Here is a 19850-nt window from a genome sequence, read left to right as displayed (position 1 = left end):
CCCTCCCTCAGGAGGATGAGGGTGGTAGAGATAACTTTAGAGTCCATGGCCAGTAGTGAAAGCACATGGGAAATCAGAAAACATTTCCAGCTGAATGAAAGGGAAAACAGGGCATCAGAGTTTGGGGGGTGGCACTAAAGCAGTGCTCACAGAAGTGGTTATAGGCTTGCATGTTAGTGCTGTAAACAAAGTTTAAAATCAATGATTTTATTTATTTTAAAGATTTTATTTATTTTCAGAGAGAGGAGAAGGGAGGGAGAAAGAGAGGGAGAGAAACATTCATGTGTGAGAAAAACATCAACCAGTTGCCTCTCGCACGCCCCCAGCTGTGGACCTGGTAGCTGCCCAGGCCTGTACCCCGACAGGGAATTGAACTGGTAACCTTTCGGTTTGCAGGCTGGTACTCAGTCCACTGAGCCAACCAGCCAGAGCTAAAACCAATGATTTAAGTATCCACCTAAGGGATCTTAAAACCAAAGTATTAGAAGAAAGGAAATAATAGATAAAAGAGAAGTTAATTTCTATTAAAAAAAACATAATAGAGAAGACCAGTGAAACCAAAAGTTGATGCTTTGAAAAAATTAACAAGCCTCTAATCTAAGGAAGTAAGAAAACAACCTATATCAGGAAGGAAAAAGGTAGATCACTTTGGATTCTGCAGGTTATCAAGCAAGCTGTCCAGCTTGCCCTACTGAGTCTGCTGACCTGGCCTGGTCATTCCCAGGGCCTGCTTCTCCAGTCTGGTCACCCTCCGAGCTAACCATCCAGCCCGCCCCACTGCGCCTGCCCCCTTCCTTCTGGGTCACACCGTTCCCACTTGCCCTGTTCGACGTATGTGCTGCTGCCGCCGCAAAGACCAGCCAAGGCTGTTTCTCCACTTTCCCTTCAAGGTTTCCGCCTTGGCCGAGTCTCTCTGTCCTGGGAGGCGTCAGGCTGCCGAGGGGACAAGGCAGCATCAGGAGCCGCTGAATGCCGGTGCCCCGCAGGGCAGATGACGCAGACAGGTCCCTTCCCAGGCCATTGCTGCCCAGAGAGACGGGAAAAGAAATGGAACATTTAAATAACAATGTTTAGCAAATTGAATTATAAATGAAAAACTTTCCCCAAAGAAAACTCGAGGCCCAGGTGACCTCACTCATGAATTTTACCTGACATTCAAGAAAGAAAGAAACTAACACAAATACTGGGAAATGGCGGGGGGCGGGGGGGGCACTCCGCTACTCCTAAGGTCACTGTGACCTCGACAGCAAAAGCAGACCAAGACATTACAAGAAAAGGAGACACAGTGCAGTTTCCCTTACGACATAGAAAGTGCTTAAAATAACAGCACGTTGAATCCAGAACTGTATGAAAAGCATCACGACCAGCACACTGGCAAAGCGTTGACAGGCCCAAGGCTGACGGGGCTGGCAGGGGTGTCCAGCCCGAGGCCCGCGGGCCGCATGCAGCCCAGGATGGCTATCAGTGCAGCGCAGCGCAACATCGTACATGTACTTAAAACCTTTGTTTTGCTCATCAGTGTTCATTAGTGTTTGTGTTTTTAACGTGTGGCCCAGAGACACCACAAGATTGGACACCCCTGGTGGCGTCGAGAAGGTTTTCCTGGGCTGGGAAAGAAATGGGTTTGCATGCAATGGGAGGAGCCCATGGAGGGGCCTGAGGGCATCTGCTTGGAGCCCTGGAAGTGCCCACACCCTTCCTCAGGGGGCGCTGCCCTCTGACGTGAGGGCCTGGGGGTCCAGACACTAGTCTGTGGGGGCAGGGATGGGGGAGCGTAGGGGACCCTCGGGACTCAGAAGTCCTCCTTCCAACAGAGCCTGACTCTGGCTTGCGTTCCCTGAAGCGGCAGGACAGACGCTGGGCAGCATGGGGGACAAAGGCCTCGCTCTGCCTGCAGACCCCCTGCCCACCTCCCACTCCCAGGGTGCTTTGGTGCTGAGCCAGGGGCCTAGCACCGGGGCTAAAGGGATGGAGGACACGCTGGTTCCCTTCTGTGGCTGTGTTCCTTCTCCAGAGGGTCAGGGGTGACCCATCTGTTGCCTTGTGGCTTCGGAGGAGCAGGACCAAGACCTCTGGAGCCAGGACATAGCACGGAGCTCAGTTGCCTGACGAGCAGGTGCGGGAAAGGCTTCCTGGGGCCATCCTGCTGGGGGCTGCAGTCCGGCTCTGGCAGGACTCTGTGAGCCGCAGGGTGCCTGGGGTTGGTCCGAATGGCAGCCCTGCTCCGGCAGGGGCTCTTCAGTTAGGTCCAGTGACGGTCAGTGTTCAGACACTCAGCACGGTCTGTTAGGGCCATGGGTGTGCCGCCTGGGCTCTTTCCACCAGGGCAGTGTGGTCAGCAGGCGGCCACCAGTGGCCAGTCCTGCGGAGCCATTGGGGCTTCTGAGACCGGGGCCTTCGTGGGGCTCTCAGCTTGGCTTCCTCTGCCCTCACTGCCCCTTCCTCCCTCGAGAGTGTGTCCCAGGGGCACCAGACACCTGCCCAGGTTGGGGCTGCCTAGCCAGCCTCCTAGAGCCTGGCTGGGCCTGGAGTTGAGAAATGGCTGAGCTGGAGGCAGTGGAGGGTCGAGGGCAGGGGCATTGAGGGCGGCCGCACCAGTCACTCAGAGCGAAGGCCGTGCCCCCACTGGGCCTGCGGACTCCCGTGGTGTGGATGGCTCGACAGCCCTCAGCCTAATATTCCAGCTGTTCCTAGAAGGTGCCAGAACTGTCCTGTCTTAGGCCTGGTCCTGTATGTTCCCTTGGCGGGGGCTGGCCTCCCCACAAGCATCTCAGGCCCCCCCCCCCCCACCTAGACTTTGCTTGGCCCCCTCTCCCTCGTCTCCTCGTGGTGTGAGGTGTCTGCCGTGTGCGCCGTGGTCTGGGCACAGCCCAGAGTCTGTGGGTAGGGGTGGGCAGCGCGCTGCCTCTTTAAGGCGACATCACAAGGCCGCGGAAGGTGGGGCCGTCGTGGAACTCTGGTCTGGGCCGTTTCTGGGGCGTCCGTGGCTCTGGATTTCCATCTCCATGGGGCCCGAGGCCCACACGTGAGCAGGAAGTCGTGGCCATGGCTGAAGGAAACGAGCTGATGAGCAGGCTCATGAGCGAGAACGCAGACCTGAAGAAGCAGGTGCGGCTCCTCAAGGAGAACCAGATGCTAAAGCGTCTGCTCAGTGAGAGCTGCCAGGAGAGCTGTGGCCGCGGCAGCCGGGACGTTCTCTTCCCCAAGGCACCTGCCTACCCCGAGGACTGCTCCCCCGGGACTGCAGGTGAGGCCCCAGGCTGGCCCGGGGAGTGGGGGGCTGCTCCTGCAGGTGGTCCCGGCCACCCTTCCTTCCCTCAGGTCCCGGGTGCTCATTCTGCTGAGTGTCCTCAGGCGAGGCCCTCCTCCTTTCTGAGCCCGTAAGTCCACGCCTGGACCACGGGGTGTGGTGGCTTAGCCACTGGAGCTGGGAAGCGTATCAGTCAGTGCCGAGCACACGAGCACTGCCACAGTGGTTTAAAATGGGGTGCGTGTGCTCTCTGGACCTCCGTGTGCACTGGGGTTAGCCCAGCCAGGCTGGCTGTACATCCCTCTGCATCGTTCTGCTGCATGCATCCATCTGCTGGGGCCAGCGAGCTCGCCCAGGCTTGGGCATCTCGCCGCAGGGGGAGGTTTGCCAACCACACCAGCTTCGATCCTCCGCTGTATCTCCGCTGCTCACACGCCATCGGCCAAAGGAGTCCTGTGGTGGAGCCCAGCGCCCTGGGCAGGAAGTGACCACGCGTGGAAGGAGGACTGGTGGGGTGGGTGCCAGTCCCCGGGAAGAAGTGAGCTAGGAGGTGCAATCGGCTCACCACACAGCATCCCCCCCAATACTCTGACTTTTCACAGAGAAAAAGAGGCTTTGATCACTTGCTGCAAAAGTAGTTGGTTCTGATTTACCCATTTTTGTGAAAAAATTCCCTCTCACACGTGGAAAGTATGACCTGGGAAGTGGCTGATGGACATGAGTGGTTTGGACGTGGACCATGGATGGAGCCCTGTAACCGAGTGAGCTCTTGGGAATGACCCCGTTCAACTGCCTGGCCAGGCTGGGGCGGAGGATGTGCCCAGCCTGCTGGATTGTCGTGCTGGATTGGACAGCCTTTCTGCTGCCCTGCGGACCTGCTGTCACAGGGTGAGCCCCTTCAGTGGGGCTGCCAGTGCCCCAGTGGGATGCTCTAGGGACTGGCTGCTGGGCCCTGCATCGGTTGTGGCCTCTTCCCAGAGTCCACCTGAGCACCTGCCACCACCCCTGAGCGAGGTCAGCACGTATGAAGGTGTCTGCCTCCTGATTGTGGTGGCTGCACGGAGCTCATGGGCCCAAAGCCCTTGGCTGCACAGATCCTTCATGGCATCTGAACACCTTGGAGCTTCAAGGGCAACCTTAAAGAGGGAGCTGATTTAAGCATGAGGTCCTTGAGGTGGGGGGACAGGGTGGGGGAGGCAGGCATAGAGTGATGCACTGGGAAGGCAGCTGGAGAAACCCCGAGCCCCGAGGCCCCAGCCAGCTGCAGCCCCCTGTTCTGAACTCCCCACCAGTGGCTAAGGCACATGCTTGTCACTAGTGCTTGCTGAGGAGAGACTGGCCTCCCAGTGTTGTGTCCTGAGTATGACAACCTGGTAAGGATCAATGCTGCCTTCTCAGCCACTAGGAAAGACTAATGTGCAGCCGCCAAAGGGCTTGTCTGCAAGCCTCACCCTCCTGTGACAGCTGCGGAGTCCATGTGCCTCGTGCGGCTTCATAGTCCTTCATCCTGAGACTTGAGTCAGGCTGGGCCGACCCTCAGGGCCAGGCCCGCGGTGTGGTTGGCAGTGGGCAGGTGCTGTGCTGTGCTCCCTCACCCTCTGCCTTGCCTGGCTGGAAGGTGGGCTTTGGAAGGGTGCCAACCCTCGCTTAGGCTGGGCTCTTCCTAGACGGACCCTTGTCAGCGTCTAAGTCAGAGCTGAGTCTCCTGGATCACAGCCAGCACCCCTGCCCCCCGTAAATCCAGGTCCTGTCAGCTGTCAGCGTGAAGAGGAGCTCCAGCCACTGGTTGGCCAAGGCCACCAAAGTTCCACAGAGAGGTCTTGGGGCCCAGTGCAGGGCATGGGCCAGGTCCCCGCGGGCCCTGCTATCCTCAGGCAGGGGCCTCAGCTCTGGTCTGGGTCACCCCCACAGCGGGGACTCTGGCTGCTGAGTCCAGCCCGGCTGACCCTCAGCCTCTGTGGGAGCAGCCTGGGCCCTGGGGACCGGGGAACGAGCGAGAGTTCCTGCACGAGCAGCAGCGTTGGGCACAGAGGGAACCTCGCAGCCGCGGCTCACACGTCCCACAGTCTCGCCGCCTCTGCCTTCAGAAGGACGTGCTTTAAAAACCCATTTTTTTATTCGTCAACATACATACCCGAGAGGACACACGTAGCAGGCTGCGCCGTGCTCCTGGCCCCACCCCCAAAGGCAGCCTCTGCCAACGTTTGCTTGGCTTTCTCTCTGAGGTTTTCAATGGGTATGTCTAGGCATCTTTTCTCTTTCACGTTGACTTTCCCGCCACCACCCGTCTCCCTACCATCGCCCGCTGGTCCCTTCTGTAGGTGTAAACGCTGGGGAGCCAATAGTTCGTGTGAGGTTCATTGTTCCTCAGGCCAATGCTATGACAGGCGGCGTCCTTCCAGCTCGCTGTGACCACGAACAGCCTGACGCGGTGCCTCTGTGACCCGCTGTAGGAGTGACTGCCCAGGAAATCCTGGGTCAAAGGCTGCAAGGGGTTGAAATGTTGACACGGACACTGACAAATATTCTCCAAAGGCTGCGGCCTCTGCACTTTGCCCACGGGGGAGCAGGTGCCGCCTTCCGGCACCTTCCCGATGCCCAGCACTGCGAAGCGGCTGTGCCTGCTCCTGGGGCATGGTGGGCCGGGCTCTGTGCTGGGCGGGCTCCTGTTGGGCTGTTACCTTCACTTGGGTTTTCAAGCACGATGCAAAAAAAAAAAAGATATAATTTCAATTCATTCACACCAGATGGCTACTGTTGTGTTGACAGTTGTCATTTTTTCATTTGACAGTCTGGGGGAAAAGAGGTCAGGGACCCTGACTTAAGAGTCAAGGTGTTGCCTGCTTTGAAAATTCTTGCAGTGCACCGGTTGAAAGTTGTTGCTGCTTTAGAGCGTAATTATTTTGTAACTTCTAGATTTTTCTTCTTTCCTTACTGGTCCATTTAGGTTTTCCACTTCTTATTGATTCATTTAAAAATAATTTCCCAGAAGATCTCTTCTTTTGTCAGAATTTTCAGTTAATAGGTAATTGGATGTCATCTTTTATAATTCAAACATGTCTTTCCTAGTCATTCTTCTGCCACTTTTCTCATTTCCAATTTTATTCCCACATGCCTTCCATTTCTCTAAAGTAGTTGTCCACAGTTTTGCTATCCTACAGGACTTCCCATAGAGCTGTTTCCAATTTATTTCAGCTGTCATTTCTATTATTTTTTAACTTTTGCGTTCCTTAAGAGTTACTCCCATATCTTGATTTGAGGGTTTAATTTTTTTTGGTGAGTTTTTAAAAGTAATTAAAGCACTTATGTTACTGATTTCATGCCAGATATAGTTTTAAGTGTATTGATGTCTTACTTAACATAATTGACACTTACTTAAGTGTATTGATGTATTGATGTGTTCTGATTTTCATTATTTCTCAGCAATAGTGTTTTCTTATTTTTATTTTTTATTTTTGATGTGATTGTTACTCAGGAGAATCCTTTTAATTTAATTTTTATTTTTTTATTTTAATCATTGTTCAAGTACAGTTTTCTCCCTTTTACTCCCATCCAGCCCACCCAACCCTCCCCACCTCCCTCCCATTACCACCCTCGCCTAGTTTCTGTCCATGTGTCCTCTAAATTTGTTCCCATAAACCCTTCCCATTCCCCCCTGAAATTCCCTCTTCTCTCCCCTCTGGTCACTGTCAGCCTGTCCTCTATTTCAGTGTCTTTGGTTATATTTTGTTTGTTGGTTTTGTTGTTTAGGTTCCTGTTAAAGGTGAGATCATATGGTATTTGTCTTTCACTGCCTGGCTTGTTTCGCTTAGCATAATGCTTTCCAGCTCCATCCATGCTGTTGCAAAGGGTAGGAGCTCCTTCTTTCTTTCTGCTGCATAGAATTCCATTGTGTAAATGTACCATAGTTTTTTGATCCATTCATTTACTGATGGGCATAGAATCCTTTTAATTTTGAAGGGACAGAGTTTTCTGTTGACTCTTGTTATTCTTTTATAGATTTATCGTAATGTGGCTTACAATTGTACCTACATTTTGGACTTGACTGATGGTTAAATTAAAAAAAAATGTTTAACAGAAATTTGTTGAAGTCTTGGAAATAACAGGAGGGAATTACAATGTACTAAATAGAAGCTGAAGCAAAGCCCAGACTCATCTGACCACAACAAAAGTCCCTCAAAAGCCGGTCATAGGTGTCACTCTTCCCCAGGTCCCCACCACTGGGACAGAACCCCCTTTCTGAGCACAGGGCTCCACTCGCCTCTGGGGAAGAACCCTGGACAGAGAGGCTTTGATGCCTCATGCTGGTCCATTTTTGGAAGATGTCCATCAGCAGTTTCCGGGCCATGCAGCTGACTGGGGTGGGAGAGGTGGAGGCCCTGAGGCCGCAGCCGGGGTTAGGGGTGCTGGCTGTGGGGCCGGCTGCAGGTGGGACGCGTCCTGATCACTTTCCTTCTGTAGAACATGTTTTTGTGGGAAAGCATTGCTGGGGATAGATTAGTTGGCCTCTGAGTAGCCACATTTTAGGATTTAATTTTGTAATATAGCTCTTAAACAATTTTTTAAAAAATATATACATTTGAGCCCTGGCTGGCATAGCTCAGTGGATTGAGCACGGGCTGTGAACCAAAGTGTCGCAGGTTCGATTCCCAGTCACAGTACATGCCTGGGTTGTAGGCCATGACCCCCAGCAACCACATATTGATGTTTCTTTCTCTCCCTCTCTTCCCTCTCTAAAAATAAATAAATAAGTACATACATACATACATACGTAAGTAAAAACATTAAAAAATATATACATTTGCTTTGTTACTAGAAGAAAAGTGACACAGGAGTAGATGACCTAGGACTAGAAATGCATTTTATAAATCACAAAAGAATCGATAGGTTCTGTATGATAAGAGTTACCATAAAAAGGGTTAAAATGTCACCAAGGCACCCACTAGAGGAAGACATTTTATCAACAAGGAATTAGGATGTGGAATACAAAAGTAATGCTACCGATAATTTAAAATGGCTACCCAACCAAAAAAAAATGAGCGAAGAAAACACATAGATAATATACAGAATGGAACCCTGACAGGCCCATGGATACACGAGATGTTCAGCGTCACCAGGGATGAGGGAGAAGCTATGTGTCATCGTCAGCTTGGCCTGCACATACCGAGGAGTGATGAGGGGTGGGAGCGGAAGCTGCTGGTGCACGCCAAACTGCCACTGCTGTTGGAGAAAACAAAGTTAAACACGCACACCTGGGCCCTGCTGGACACAACAGAAGTACTCTGGGAGCAAGGAGGTGGGGTCAAGTGATACTCATCACAGCTTTGCTTTTACAAGAAAACCTGGAAACAGCCCCACATGCAGAGGGCGCTGGGTAACAAAGTTCACCGTGCCCAAGTGTGTACATATCCACACGTGCAGGAAGTGGTTGGATGAACCAGGGAGCTACCCAGTGACTCAACGCAGATAAATCTCAATGAGGATAATGCTGCAGCAAAAGGTTGTTGCAGAATAAAACAGGCGTAGGTTGATATCATTTACGTGAAATTTAAAAAGCAGTAAAGGTCGCTCTGTATTGGGTGTGAATGTACAGGTGGGTAGAAGCCATGGAGGCACACTTGCTTACCATGCCCGTAAACTTGAGGCTGGTGGCTTCCTTGGACAGGGGTGGGGCCCACAGTCATTGCACCCACATCCTTCACCTTCTCCAGAGGGGAGGGCTCTGAAGATGGGGAGTGCGAGCAGGTCTCAGAGCTGGGGGTGGGGCGTGGGAATGTTCTTAGAGTGTCCTCTACACTTTCGGGGATGTTTTAGGAACGTCAGCCTGACCTCTCCTCCCCTTCCTCCCTGTTTCAGTTCCAGAAATTGGAAGGTTCACCAGCGTTCCCGATGTGCCCTCCCAGCTGCAGACACCCTCCCTAGAGGATCTGCTCTGCTCCCACGTCCCCCTCTCCAATGAGGACGATGCTTCCCCAGGCTGTGCGACCACCTCCCAGGTGCCCTTCAAGGCTTTCCTCAGCACCCCGGAGCTGCACACGCCTCGTAACACCGACAGGAAGCTCTGCCCACTCCTGAGCCCACTGCAGGACCCCCTGGTGGACAAGACCCTGCTGGAGTCCAGGGAGATGGTGCGGCCCAAGAAGGTGTGCTTCTCGGAGAGCAGCCTGCCCTCAGGGGACAGGACCAGGAGGAGCTACTACCTTAATGGTATGGGGGGTGGGGTACCAGGCGGGCACTTGGTGCAGTGGCCAGCAGTTGGGCAGGGAAGCTCTGGGTGGACAGTTGGGCACAGCTTCTCCATCCATCCAGCACAGGGGGAGAGTGTGGCTGGGAGACCAGGGTCAAGGGCTGCTGTATCTGTTCACATTTTTTGCCCATTTAAAGAAAATTGAGTTGCTTTTCTTATCACCGTGCTGTAAGAGTTCTTCATATAGACTGGATACAGACAGTCCTTTTCTGGGTGTATGTGCTGCAGATATGGTCTCCCAGTTTGTAGCTTTTCCATTTTTATAACTGTCTTTTGAAGAGCAAAACCATTTCATGTGGTGACGTCTGGTTTATTGACTTTTTTTCTGTCATATACTTCACGCTTTCTGTGTCCTGTTTAAGAAGTCTCTGCCAAACTCAAGATCATAAATATTCTCTCTGATACGTTCTTCTAGAAAGTTTATAGCTTTAGGTTTTACATTCAGATTCCTGGTCAATTTAAAGCTAATGTTGGGATATGGTATGAGGTTTGCACCAGATATCTACTTCTTCCAGCATTTACAGGGATGATCTTTCCCCATTGAATGGACTTGACATTTTTTTGTCCAAAATCAACTGTCCATATATGTATTAAGTCTATTTCTTGATTCTTCAGTTTGTGCTATTTTTCTGTGCCTGTGTTGACTCTAACACATACCGAGTGAAGCAGATTGCTCTCCTTAATGTGGGTGGCCCTTATCCAATCAGCTGCAAGCCCGAATAGTACAAGAACGCTGACTCCTCCCAAGGAAGAGAGAGACTCCTTCCTGCCTTTGGACTCCCACTGAAGCCTCTTGGGTCTCTTGCCTGCGGCTCTGGACTGGGGCCACACCGTTGGTCCCCGTGGTTCTCAGACCTCCGCACTCAGGCCGGAGCTGTGTTCATCAGTCCTCCTGGGCCGCCAGCTTACTGACTCGCCCTTTGGGTCTTGGCACGTGTCAGTCTCCATAATCACAGGAGCCTTCGCTGTCTGTAACACACACACACATGCACACACACGTACTGGTTCTGGTTCTGTTTCCCTGACAAATGCAACCTTGTGTCCCGAAACCTTACTGAACTCAGTGATCTGGCAGCTTTAAAAAAAGACTTCTCAGGATGGATGATCATGTCGATTGTGAATAAAGACAAGGTTATTTTTTCATTTTTAATCTGTATGCCTCCCCACCCCCACCCCCACCCCATCTTATTGCATTGGCTGGAACCCCTGGAATAATGTTAAATAGAAATTGTAACAGTGGGCATTCTTTCCTTCCTTGATTTAGGGGGAGAGCATGCAGTCTGTCACCAGTAAGTGTGATGTTAGCTAGGGTTCCTGTGTGTGCCTTCCTCGGGCTGAAGAACTGCCCTTTATTGTTCAGTTTGCCTAGAGTTTTATCATAAACGGATGTTGGACTGTTTTCCCGCATCTGTCGAGATGAGCATCTGGTTTTCATTGGTAGCCTGTTGATACAGCAAATTACAACGATGAATTTTAAAACCACCTTTGCATTCCTGAGATACATCCCACTTGATCATGATGTATTATACTTTTCTGTATTGCTGGATTCAATTTGCTAAATGCTTCTGAAGAATTTTTGCTCTCTGTGAGAGATATTGGTCTATAGTTTCCTTTTTTAAAAAAGATTTTATTTATTTATTTTGAGAGAGAGGGGAAGGGAGGGAGAAAGAGAAGGAGAGAAAGATCCATGTGTGGTTGCCTCTTGTGCGCCCCCAACTGGGGACCTGGCCCTCAACACAGGCATGTGCCCTGACTGGGAATTGAACCAGTGACCCTTTGGTGGGCAGGCTGGTGCTCAGTCCACTGAGCCACACCAGACAAGGTTATAGTTTTCTCATAATGTCATTTTCTGGTTTTGATGTGAGGTTAATGTTGGCCTCAATGAATGAGGTAGAAAGTGTTAAGTCTTCTTTAATTAGCTAGAAGAGTTTGTCTAGAATTGGTATTATTTATTTTTTAGATGTTTGGTACAATTTTCTAAGCCTTGAATTTTCTTTGTAGGAATACTTCCCCTCCACACATTCAGTTTCCTCAGTTCATACAAGGCTGTTCAAATGACCTGTTTCTTTTTAAAGTAAGCTTTGGTAGTTCAAGTTCAAAAATAAACTTTTGTGTCTTTTAATAAATTGGTTCATTTCATTTAAGTTGTCAAATGTATTGGCATAAAGTTATTGCTAATATTCTGTTATTATCCTTTTAATGCCTGTAGGATCTGTGGTGATGCCATCTCTAATTTCTGATGGTGGTAATTTTTGTCTTCTTTTTTTTCTGTAGTAAAGGACGTTCATCAATTTTATTGTCTCGTTTTCTTCGAAGAACAGGTTTTGGGCTAGACCCTGGAAGGCCTGGGCTGGACTACACATGGTTTCTAGAATATCTCAGGGGCAGCTTGTTTTTTCCACCTGATTCATGCTTCAGAGAGAAGGGAGGTAGGGAGAGAGACCGATTCCCGATGAGGGGAGTGTACTGACAGAGAAGGGGGGCGTTGTATCCGGCGCTTCTACCCCTCGCCTGCCCTAACCTGCTTCTGTGCAGCGGGTCTGGTTCTCAGCTTTAATTCCTGGATAACTTCTGCAGCCTTCCAACATGAGTAGGGGAGGAGCACACTGAAAACCACAAAATGTTGTGGGAAAAAATGAAAGAAGAGCTAAATGAACGGGAAAACCTCTTGCGTTCATGGATTGGAAGACAGTATCATTCAGAGGGAAAACCTTCCCAAACCGATCCACACATTTTGATGCAATCCCTACCAAAATCCCAGCTGGCTTCTTGGCAGAAATGAACAAGCTGAACCTAAAATTCCTATGGAAATGCAAGGGGCCCAGAATAGGCAAAACAATTTCTAAAAAGGAGAGCAAAATGGGAGGGCTCACACACACCAGTTTCAAAATTTACTGTACAGTCACAGTAATCAAGACAGTGTAGTGGTCCTAAGGATACGTACTCAGGCCAGTGGATAGAACTGAGGGTCCAGAAATGAACCCGTGCATTTAGGGGCTCGATGTGTGGCAAGGGCGCCAGCACAGTTCAGTGCAGAGAGAGTGGTCCTTGCCACCATGGTGCTGGGACGACTGGGTGTCCACACCCACACACGAAAATGAACTCGAAGAGTTCAAGGACTTAAAAGACAGAGCTAAACCCATGAAACCCTTAAAGCAGAGATGAATCTTATGACCCCGAAGTTCTCCATACATTCTTAGATATGACATCAAAAGCATGAACAACAAGGGAAAAAACAGGTACACTGGACTTTAAAAAAAAAAAACTTTAGTGTTTCAAAGGAACACATTTCAAGAAAGTAAAAATTCTACCCACAGAATGGAGGAAAATATTTGTAAATCATGTATCTGACAAGGGAATAATACCCAGATTATCTAAGGACTTTAGCAACTCAACAGTAAAAGGACTAACAGTCTAATTAAAAATGGGCAAAGAGAGCCGGCCAGCTCCTGGACGCAGGAGGACGCAGCCGTGGCGGACACCCAGCTGCCGCTGGTGGCACAGCGCATTTGCAGCTTCCCCGACTTTCCCGTCCCAGGCGTGCTGTTCGGGGGCACCTTGGTCCTCCTGAAGGACCCAGCCCCTTGCGCTTCCATCAGCCCACTGACGAGCCACCTGAAGAAGACCCGCGGCAGCAAGATTGCCGACATCGTGGACCTAAACTCTTGAGGCTTTCTGTTCGGCCCCTCCCTGGCCCAGGAACTTGTTTGGGCTGTGTGCTCATCCGAAAGGGAGGAGACCTGCCTGGACCCACAGTGTCCACCTTCTGTGCGCTGGAGCATGGGAAGGCTGACCTGGAAACCCAGAGAGACACCCTGGAGCCAGGGCAGAAGGTGACAATCATGGACGATCTGTGGGCGGAGCTGTGTGTGTAGCCCGTGGGCTGCTGGGCCAGGTGCGGGCCGAGGTGTTGGAATGCATGAGCTTGGTGGGGCTGACCTTGCTGAAGGGCAGGGAGAAGCTGGGGACTGTGCCCTTCCTCTCCCTCCTGCAGTGTGAGTGACCTCGGCACCCTCCCCCATGCCAAGTAGAGAATGGAGAGGGCCCGCCTCCTGGGCTACAATGGCCTCCCCTGGCTGGCAGCGGGCACTCGCTGCCCATCTGGAATTTTTTTTTTAATCTCTGTTTCTGTGGTGAGTGACTTTATCCAGCACCCAGGGACCTTCCTGCAGGTTCTGAATGCGTGAAGGCCCAGAGCCAGTAGCCCAGGGCAGAGCCAAGCCCCAGCTGCTCAGGCTCACTTACAGTGAAATGAGAACACGAAGGTAAAAAAAGCGAGCCAAGAACTTTACTAGACATTTCCCCAAAGAAGATACACACATGGCCAATAAGCACGTGAAAAGATGCTCCATATCATTGGTTGCCAGTGAAATGCAACTGAAAACCACAATGAAATGCCACTTCGTGTCCACATAGATGGCTAGAAGGAAAAAGATGGACAATGACAGCTGTGGCAGAGGATGCGGAGAAATTGCGCCTGCTGTGGATAACAGTCTGGCGGTTCCTCTGGAAGTTAAACGTGCCCGTGGGCCCCAGCACTTCCGTTCCTGGGTGTACGCCAAAACAGCTGGAAACATTTGTCCATGCCAACGTTTTTATATGAATGTTCACAGGAGCATTGTTCACAGTAACCAACAAGCGAGAACAGCCCAAATCCCTGTCCATCCAGTGGAACACGAATCCGCTGTAATTAGGAGTGAAGTTCTGGCACACACTACGGCATGGATGGACCTCGAGAACGTCCTGCCGAGTGGAAGCTAGACACAAAAGGCCACAGGCTATGCGATCCCGTTCATATGAGATGGCCAGAATGGACAAATTTACAGGGACAGACAGCAGGGTGTGTGTGTGTGTGTGTGTGTGTGTGTGTGTGTAGACTTGTGAGTGACTGTTAAGGGGTGTAGGGTTTTGGTGATAACAATGCTTTGGAAACAGATTGTGGTGATGGTTGTACAACTCTGTGAATACAGGAAAAACCACCAAATTGCATACTTTAAAAGTGTGGATTTTATAGTATGTGAATTATATCTCAGTAAACACCACTAATGTGACTGGGGAGGCAGTGGGTCCCAGGGCTCAGTTCCTGCAGCTGTAAGCAGGGTCCGCAGCCCCGGGTAGGGTCACTGTGAGGGCAAATGGGGTCAAGGGCAGCTCCAGTGCAGGGCCGCGCCGGGTGAGGAAACCTCAGGAGGTCCGGGTGGAACCTCAGCAGGACCCTCCCTCCCTGATTCAACTCTGAGGCCCGAAGGCTTTGCCAGGAGCTGCTCTAGCTGCCCAAGTGGCCACAAGACCACTTTCTGGACACCCTCACCCAGCGTTTCTCCTGGGCCCTGGGAACCTGGCCTCTGCCCCTCATCCCTCCTTCCTCATCCTGTGACCTTGCAACCCTCTGCCCAACCCCCCCAGCCCTCATGTAGCTCTGGGTCTTAGACTCAGGAGGGGCCTCCTGCCTGGGTCAGCCACTCCGCTGGGGCCCCTCCCTTCCTGCACCCCTGCTTGCAGAGCCCACCTCCCCTGAGGCCTAGAGTGTCCCCAGTGTGCCTCCCCATTCAGCCCCTGTGAGCAGGACAGGGGCCACCTACCCAGAAAGGAAGAGGCCACTGACACCCGGGCCTGATTCACCTGTGCCGACCAGCGGCCCTGTTCCTGTGTGAGAGTCACTGGGTGGGGCCCTGGGATGAGCGGTTCCACGGACACAGGATGGAGCCACGGGAGGGTGAACAACTGCCGAGGTCGCAGGCAGAGCTGTGACCCAGCCACTGAGGCCACACAGATTCCTGTGCTCCCCTTGGGCTGGTCTCGTAGTGGCCTAGCAAGCCCCCGAAGGCCACAGGGCCAGCGAGGGCAGGGGGCCAGCTGACCTCTTTGCGTGGTGTCAGGGGCAGAGCCTCTGGTGGGCACAGGCGTCCGCAACAGGACCCGGGGCCGGCTGTCCACAGCACTGCACCAGGCCCGTGTGCCCACTGCTGGCCGCTGGGCTGACCCAGCGGGGCTGCACGCAGTCGACACCCTGGGAAGGAAGGGCTCTGGGGTTTTAGAAGTGGGCATGTTGTAAGTGTCTCCTGCAGGGATGGATGAGTAGAACCTGGAGAGTCTGTGCCCACAGGTTGGGAGGGGGGCCACCAGGCATCCACTCCCCCCGATGCAGCCTTCGGGCTCCGGGGGGGAGTGTGACCAAGTCTCAAGCCGCCTTTCCTCCCTTTGCGTTTTTTGGTTTCGGAGGCATCTCAGTTTTGGTCAGTCGTCACTGGCGGGGTGTGTTCAAAGAGCACGCCCACTGGTCTGAGGGGTGTTGACACGCACCACGTTGTGTGATGGCGACTAGTGACCTTGGGCTGCTGTGGAGGCGGGAGACTTGGAGGCGAAGGGTGGTGGATGTGACTGGTAATATCCAGGAAGCTATTATAAACAGAATCCCTGCCAACCCAGCCATCCTCTGCACACACGTAGGAAAGGAGTCTTGCTATTGGATGAACACTGAGCCAGCCTGCGAGGCCCTGAGGTTGCTAACACGGACAGAACCTCCCCTTCCACCAGCCGGGCAGACTGGGCCCTTCATGTGTCACAGGCGTGCTCTCATGTCAACCAGTACCCCGCCCTCAGGGCATGGGAAACCCGGATGTGCGCCTTCCCCTGGTCATAGGGCTGGGGGCTCCCTTGACCCAGGGCAAGCTGGCAGACCCCCAGGTAATGGGAGGACGGGGACATGAAAAACAATCCTGGGCTGTGAAACAAGCTTTTACACATTTCTGTCCATATCAAAGGCAGGAACGAAGCAAGGACTGAGCATCCCAGGTTTCCCAGGGAACATGTTAAGAAAAGGGAAGAGAGGAAGGGTCCTTCCCCTTTTTGGCAATAGAACATTCGGTTTTCCTTTAAATTAGTATTTGCCCTCACAGCGGGGGCTGGAGGAGGGTGCCCCCCCACCATGATCAAGACCAGGGCGCTTGGGGAGCTCCCACCAGAGGCCCTCCAGACTTCACCAGGAACCTGTGGAGGCCACTTTGAAATCGGTTCTTTGCCTACAGTGGATACTGGAGCCCAGGCAGGAGGAAAGCGGGCAGCCCTGGACCCTTTGTGTGGGGGCCCCAGCCTGTCTCTCCATCCTCCCCCCACCCCCTCACAGAGATTCAGAGCTTCACCAGCGCCGAGAAGGACGGACGCATCGTTGGGGAGATTGCCTTCCAGCTAGACCGGCGCATCCTGGCCTACGTCTTCCCCGGGGTGACGCGGCTGTACGGCTTTACTGTGTCCAATATCCCGGAGAAGATCAAGCAGGTGTGCCTTCCTGCCCCATGGGGGTCCCTTCCCTGCCCCAGGGTCCCCTTTCTACCCTGAGATGGGGGACTGGGCAGCCCACTGCCCTTTCACCTGTGGTACCCATGCAGCTGTAGCTGGGCAAGGCCGAGGGGTGTCCGAGGCCCACGTACCACGGGGTGTGCTGAGCTCCTGCCATGAGTACCTCTGCTCTGTGGCCTGGGACAGTCTCAGGAGCAGTTCCCAGGGCCACGGAGCATGTTGGCTTTCTCCTCATCAGGGACGGGGCCTGCTCTGGTCCCTGACACCTGCAGCTGGAGGGGTGAGCTGGGCACACACTCACCACGGTGGGGGGCTTGGCTCTGAGCCTGGTTCCCCATCTACGAAGCTTCCTTCATAGAAATCTGGTCACTGTCCCTACCCTGGCTTCCTGTGGTGGGTTCTGTGGCTCCTGTGGCTGGGCCCCACCTGCCCCTGTGCCGTGTCCCCAGACGTCCATCAAGTCCCTGGATGGCTCTGTGGATGAGAAGAAGATGCGGGAGCTGACGCACCGCTACCTGACGCTGATGGCTCGCCTGGAGAAGCTGGGCTACAACCGTGACGTGCACCCCGTGTTCAGCGAGTTCCTCATCAACACCTATGGCATCCTGAAGCAGCGGCCCGACCTGCGCTCGAACCCGCTGCACAGCAGCCCGGCCGCCCTGCGCAAGCTGGTCATCGACATCGTGCCCCCCAAGTTCCTGGGCGACTCGCTGCTGCTGCTCAACTGCCTGTGCGAGCTCTCCAAGGAGGACAGCAAGCCACTCTTCGCCTGGTGAGCCCGCGCCCCAGCACCCGCCACGCCTTTCCTGCAATAAACGTGTTTGTTCCAAACCCGGGGGCAGCCGTGCCTCCTGCGTGTCCCCTCCGGCCGGGGGAAGGGCCGCGTCCGCCAAGGGAGTGCCCAGGGCCACAGGCAGGAGCGCTGTGCCGGAGCAGGCGCCCTCACGGACCGGCCGGGCGCACCTGACGTCCACAGCCCTGCCAGCTGCCCACACCTGCGTGGCACTTGTCACACTTTATTAAATACATCTGTTTACTTGTTTACCTTTACCTTTGGCTCTTTGAGGGTGTGGAGAGCGTCTTGGTCACCCCTGGGGACACAGGAAGTGCCCCTGGTATTTGGAGAATGAGCCTGGACACAGCCCTCAAGGGAAAGGGCTGAGGCTCAGGCAGGGCCCCAGCCCCCAACCAGGGACTGCAAGAACCTTCCCCTCGAAAAGGCCAGAGGGTCCTGTCACAAAAGCAGGGCCTGCAGCAAGGGTTCAGGGGCGGGCAGGATGGCTGCAGAATCTGCGGGGCCCTGTGCAACACGAAACCACCAGCTCCTAGTTCAAGTTTGGAATTTCGAGATGGCTATCGCAGAGAGTGAACCCAGGAGTGAGTGGGTCATGCAACTGTGTGGCTGGTCGCCCGTGAAGCTGGCCCAGGGCGGTCAGTTTATCTGGGAGATAGTTCGGGGAAGTGGGGGCTTCCCACGGAAGCCAGGCGAGCCCCCGGTGTGCCCAGAGGCTCACCGGGCCTGTCTCCTGCCTGGGTCTGGAATGGGCGTGCTGACCCTTTCATCAGAGATGGTGATAGAAACTAGGGTGTGGGCACCAGGTGAGATCACTTTTCCCTATAAACAAACAGTGGAGCTTTCTGGGGTTCCCTATTGAGGGACTGTGTATAGCACCTACTAGAATGTTCATTGTCTCACAGCCCAGCACCACACCGGGTCCAGTCCCTGCATCTTGTGTCCCCGCTGTGGCCAAGCCCCAACACGGGACTGTTTCCACGGGAAATGCACCGCAGCTCCTGCCGGAGCCCTCCGGGACGTCTCTCCTGTTGGCCACGGCAGTGGGGGGACCTCCTGGGCCCTGAGATCAGGCCCGGGGCCTGGCGTCACCTCCTTTCTGGGGCTTGGCTTCAAGTGCAGCGTCTCCGGTCACTTCTTTGTTGTGGGGGCCGGGACGAGGATGTTGGGGGTTGAGGACCAGCCCAAGTGCGGGGTAGCCTGTCCCTCGGTGCTCACAGCCTGGTGGTCCTGGATGCCCAGGACCCCTTGAGCCCCTGTCTTGGTCAGTTTGGGTCACAACAAACACCACAGACCAAGTGGCTGAAATGACAGACACTCCTTGTCTCCCAGTCCCGGAGGCCACGCAGCCGAGGTCCAAGTGTCGCTGGGCTTGTTCCTCCTGGGGCCTCTGGCCTTGGCCTGTAGACACGGTTGCCTCCTGTGCCTCCACATGGCTGTCCCTCTGTGTGTCTGTGTTCTACTCTCCTCCTCTTCTTGTTTTGCCTCTTCTGAGGACACGTTCATTGATTTGAGAGAGAGAGAGAGATCAGTTGCCTCCTGTATGTGCCCCAGTTGAACCCCCAACCTAGGTGTATGCCCTGGCTGGGGATTGAACCCGCAACCTTTTGGAGATGTAGGAGATGACACTCTAACCAACGGAGCCACCTGTTTGGGGCATTTCCTCTTCTTACAGGGACACCGGTCTTGTTTGATTAGGGCCCACCCTCGTAGCTTCATTTTAACCTAATTACCTCTGAAATGACCTCTCCCTCAGAATAGTCCCCTCAGGGGTTAGGGCTTTAGTGTGTGAATTTGAGGGTCACAGTTCATTCCATAACAGACCAATATCCTTCCCTCCCAGCTGCCGGACACCGGCCTCTGGCTGAGGGGCTCCCGCCTCTTGGGGGGTTTCTGTGGGTACACGATGCAGCACCAGGGGCCTCCGCTGGAAGAGGTGCTGGCGGGCACTTCCGGGCACCCCTGGGCTGCAGGCTGTCTCCAGGAGAGGCCCGGCGTCAGGGTGAGTTTGGAGAGCCGCCCTTGCTGGGCCTTTGGCGTTTGCCGGGTGTTGCTGAGGCTTCCACTGTCCCTCTGGGGGCCTGAAGATGGTACAGTCGTCACTCTCAGTCACCCACAGTCAGCCAGCAGAGCCGTGGCTGGAGAGGGCCTGGCCAGTCCCCAGCCTCTGAGGGTCTCCGGGTTCGCCTGTCTGCTCTGAGTGGTGGGGCCCCTCCTCCGCTGAGTCCCCTGAGTTGAAGAGCTGGGGATCTGAAGATCTG

General features: G+C 53.6%; 1 protein-coding gene and 1 pseudogene across 1 annotated transcript; both read left to right on the top strand.

Moving 5' to 3' along the window:
* The first annotated feature begins 2862 nt into the window (after positions 1 to 2862).
* On the top strand, positions 2863 to 18251 carry SPATC1L (spermatogenesis and centriole associated 1 like). The gene is made up of 4 exons (XM_028505154.2): positions 2863 to 3247; positions 9107 to 9457; positions 16624 to 16775; positions 17246 to 18251. The coding sequence occupies exons 1-4, from the start codon at positions 3046 to 3048 to the stop codon at positions 17570 to 17572; spliced, it is 1032 nt and encodes a 343-aa protein (XP_028360955.1). The 5' UTR covers positions 2863 to 3045; the 3' UTR covers positions 17573 to 18251.
* Positions 12714 to 13544, top strand: LOC114490642 (annotated as a pseudogene).
* Positions 18252 to 19850: the final 1599 nt, after the last annotated feature.

The sequence above is a fragment of the Phyllostomus discolor genome, chromosome 2 (genome assembly GCF_004126475.2).
Source record: "Phyllostomus discolor isolate MPI-MPIP mPhyDis1 chromosome 2, mPhyDis1.pri.v3, whole genome shotgun sequence".
NCBI classification, from domain to species: Eukaryota; Metazoa; Chordata; class Mammalia; order Chiroptera; family Phyllostomidae; genus Phyllostomus; species Phyllostomus discolor.
Note: the sequence above shows the minus strand (reverse complement) of the source record. Positions and strands in the feature narration are given on the sequence as shown.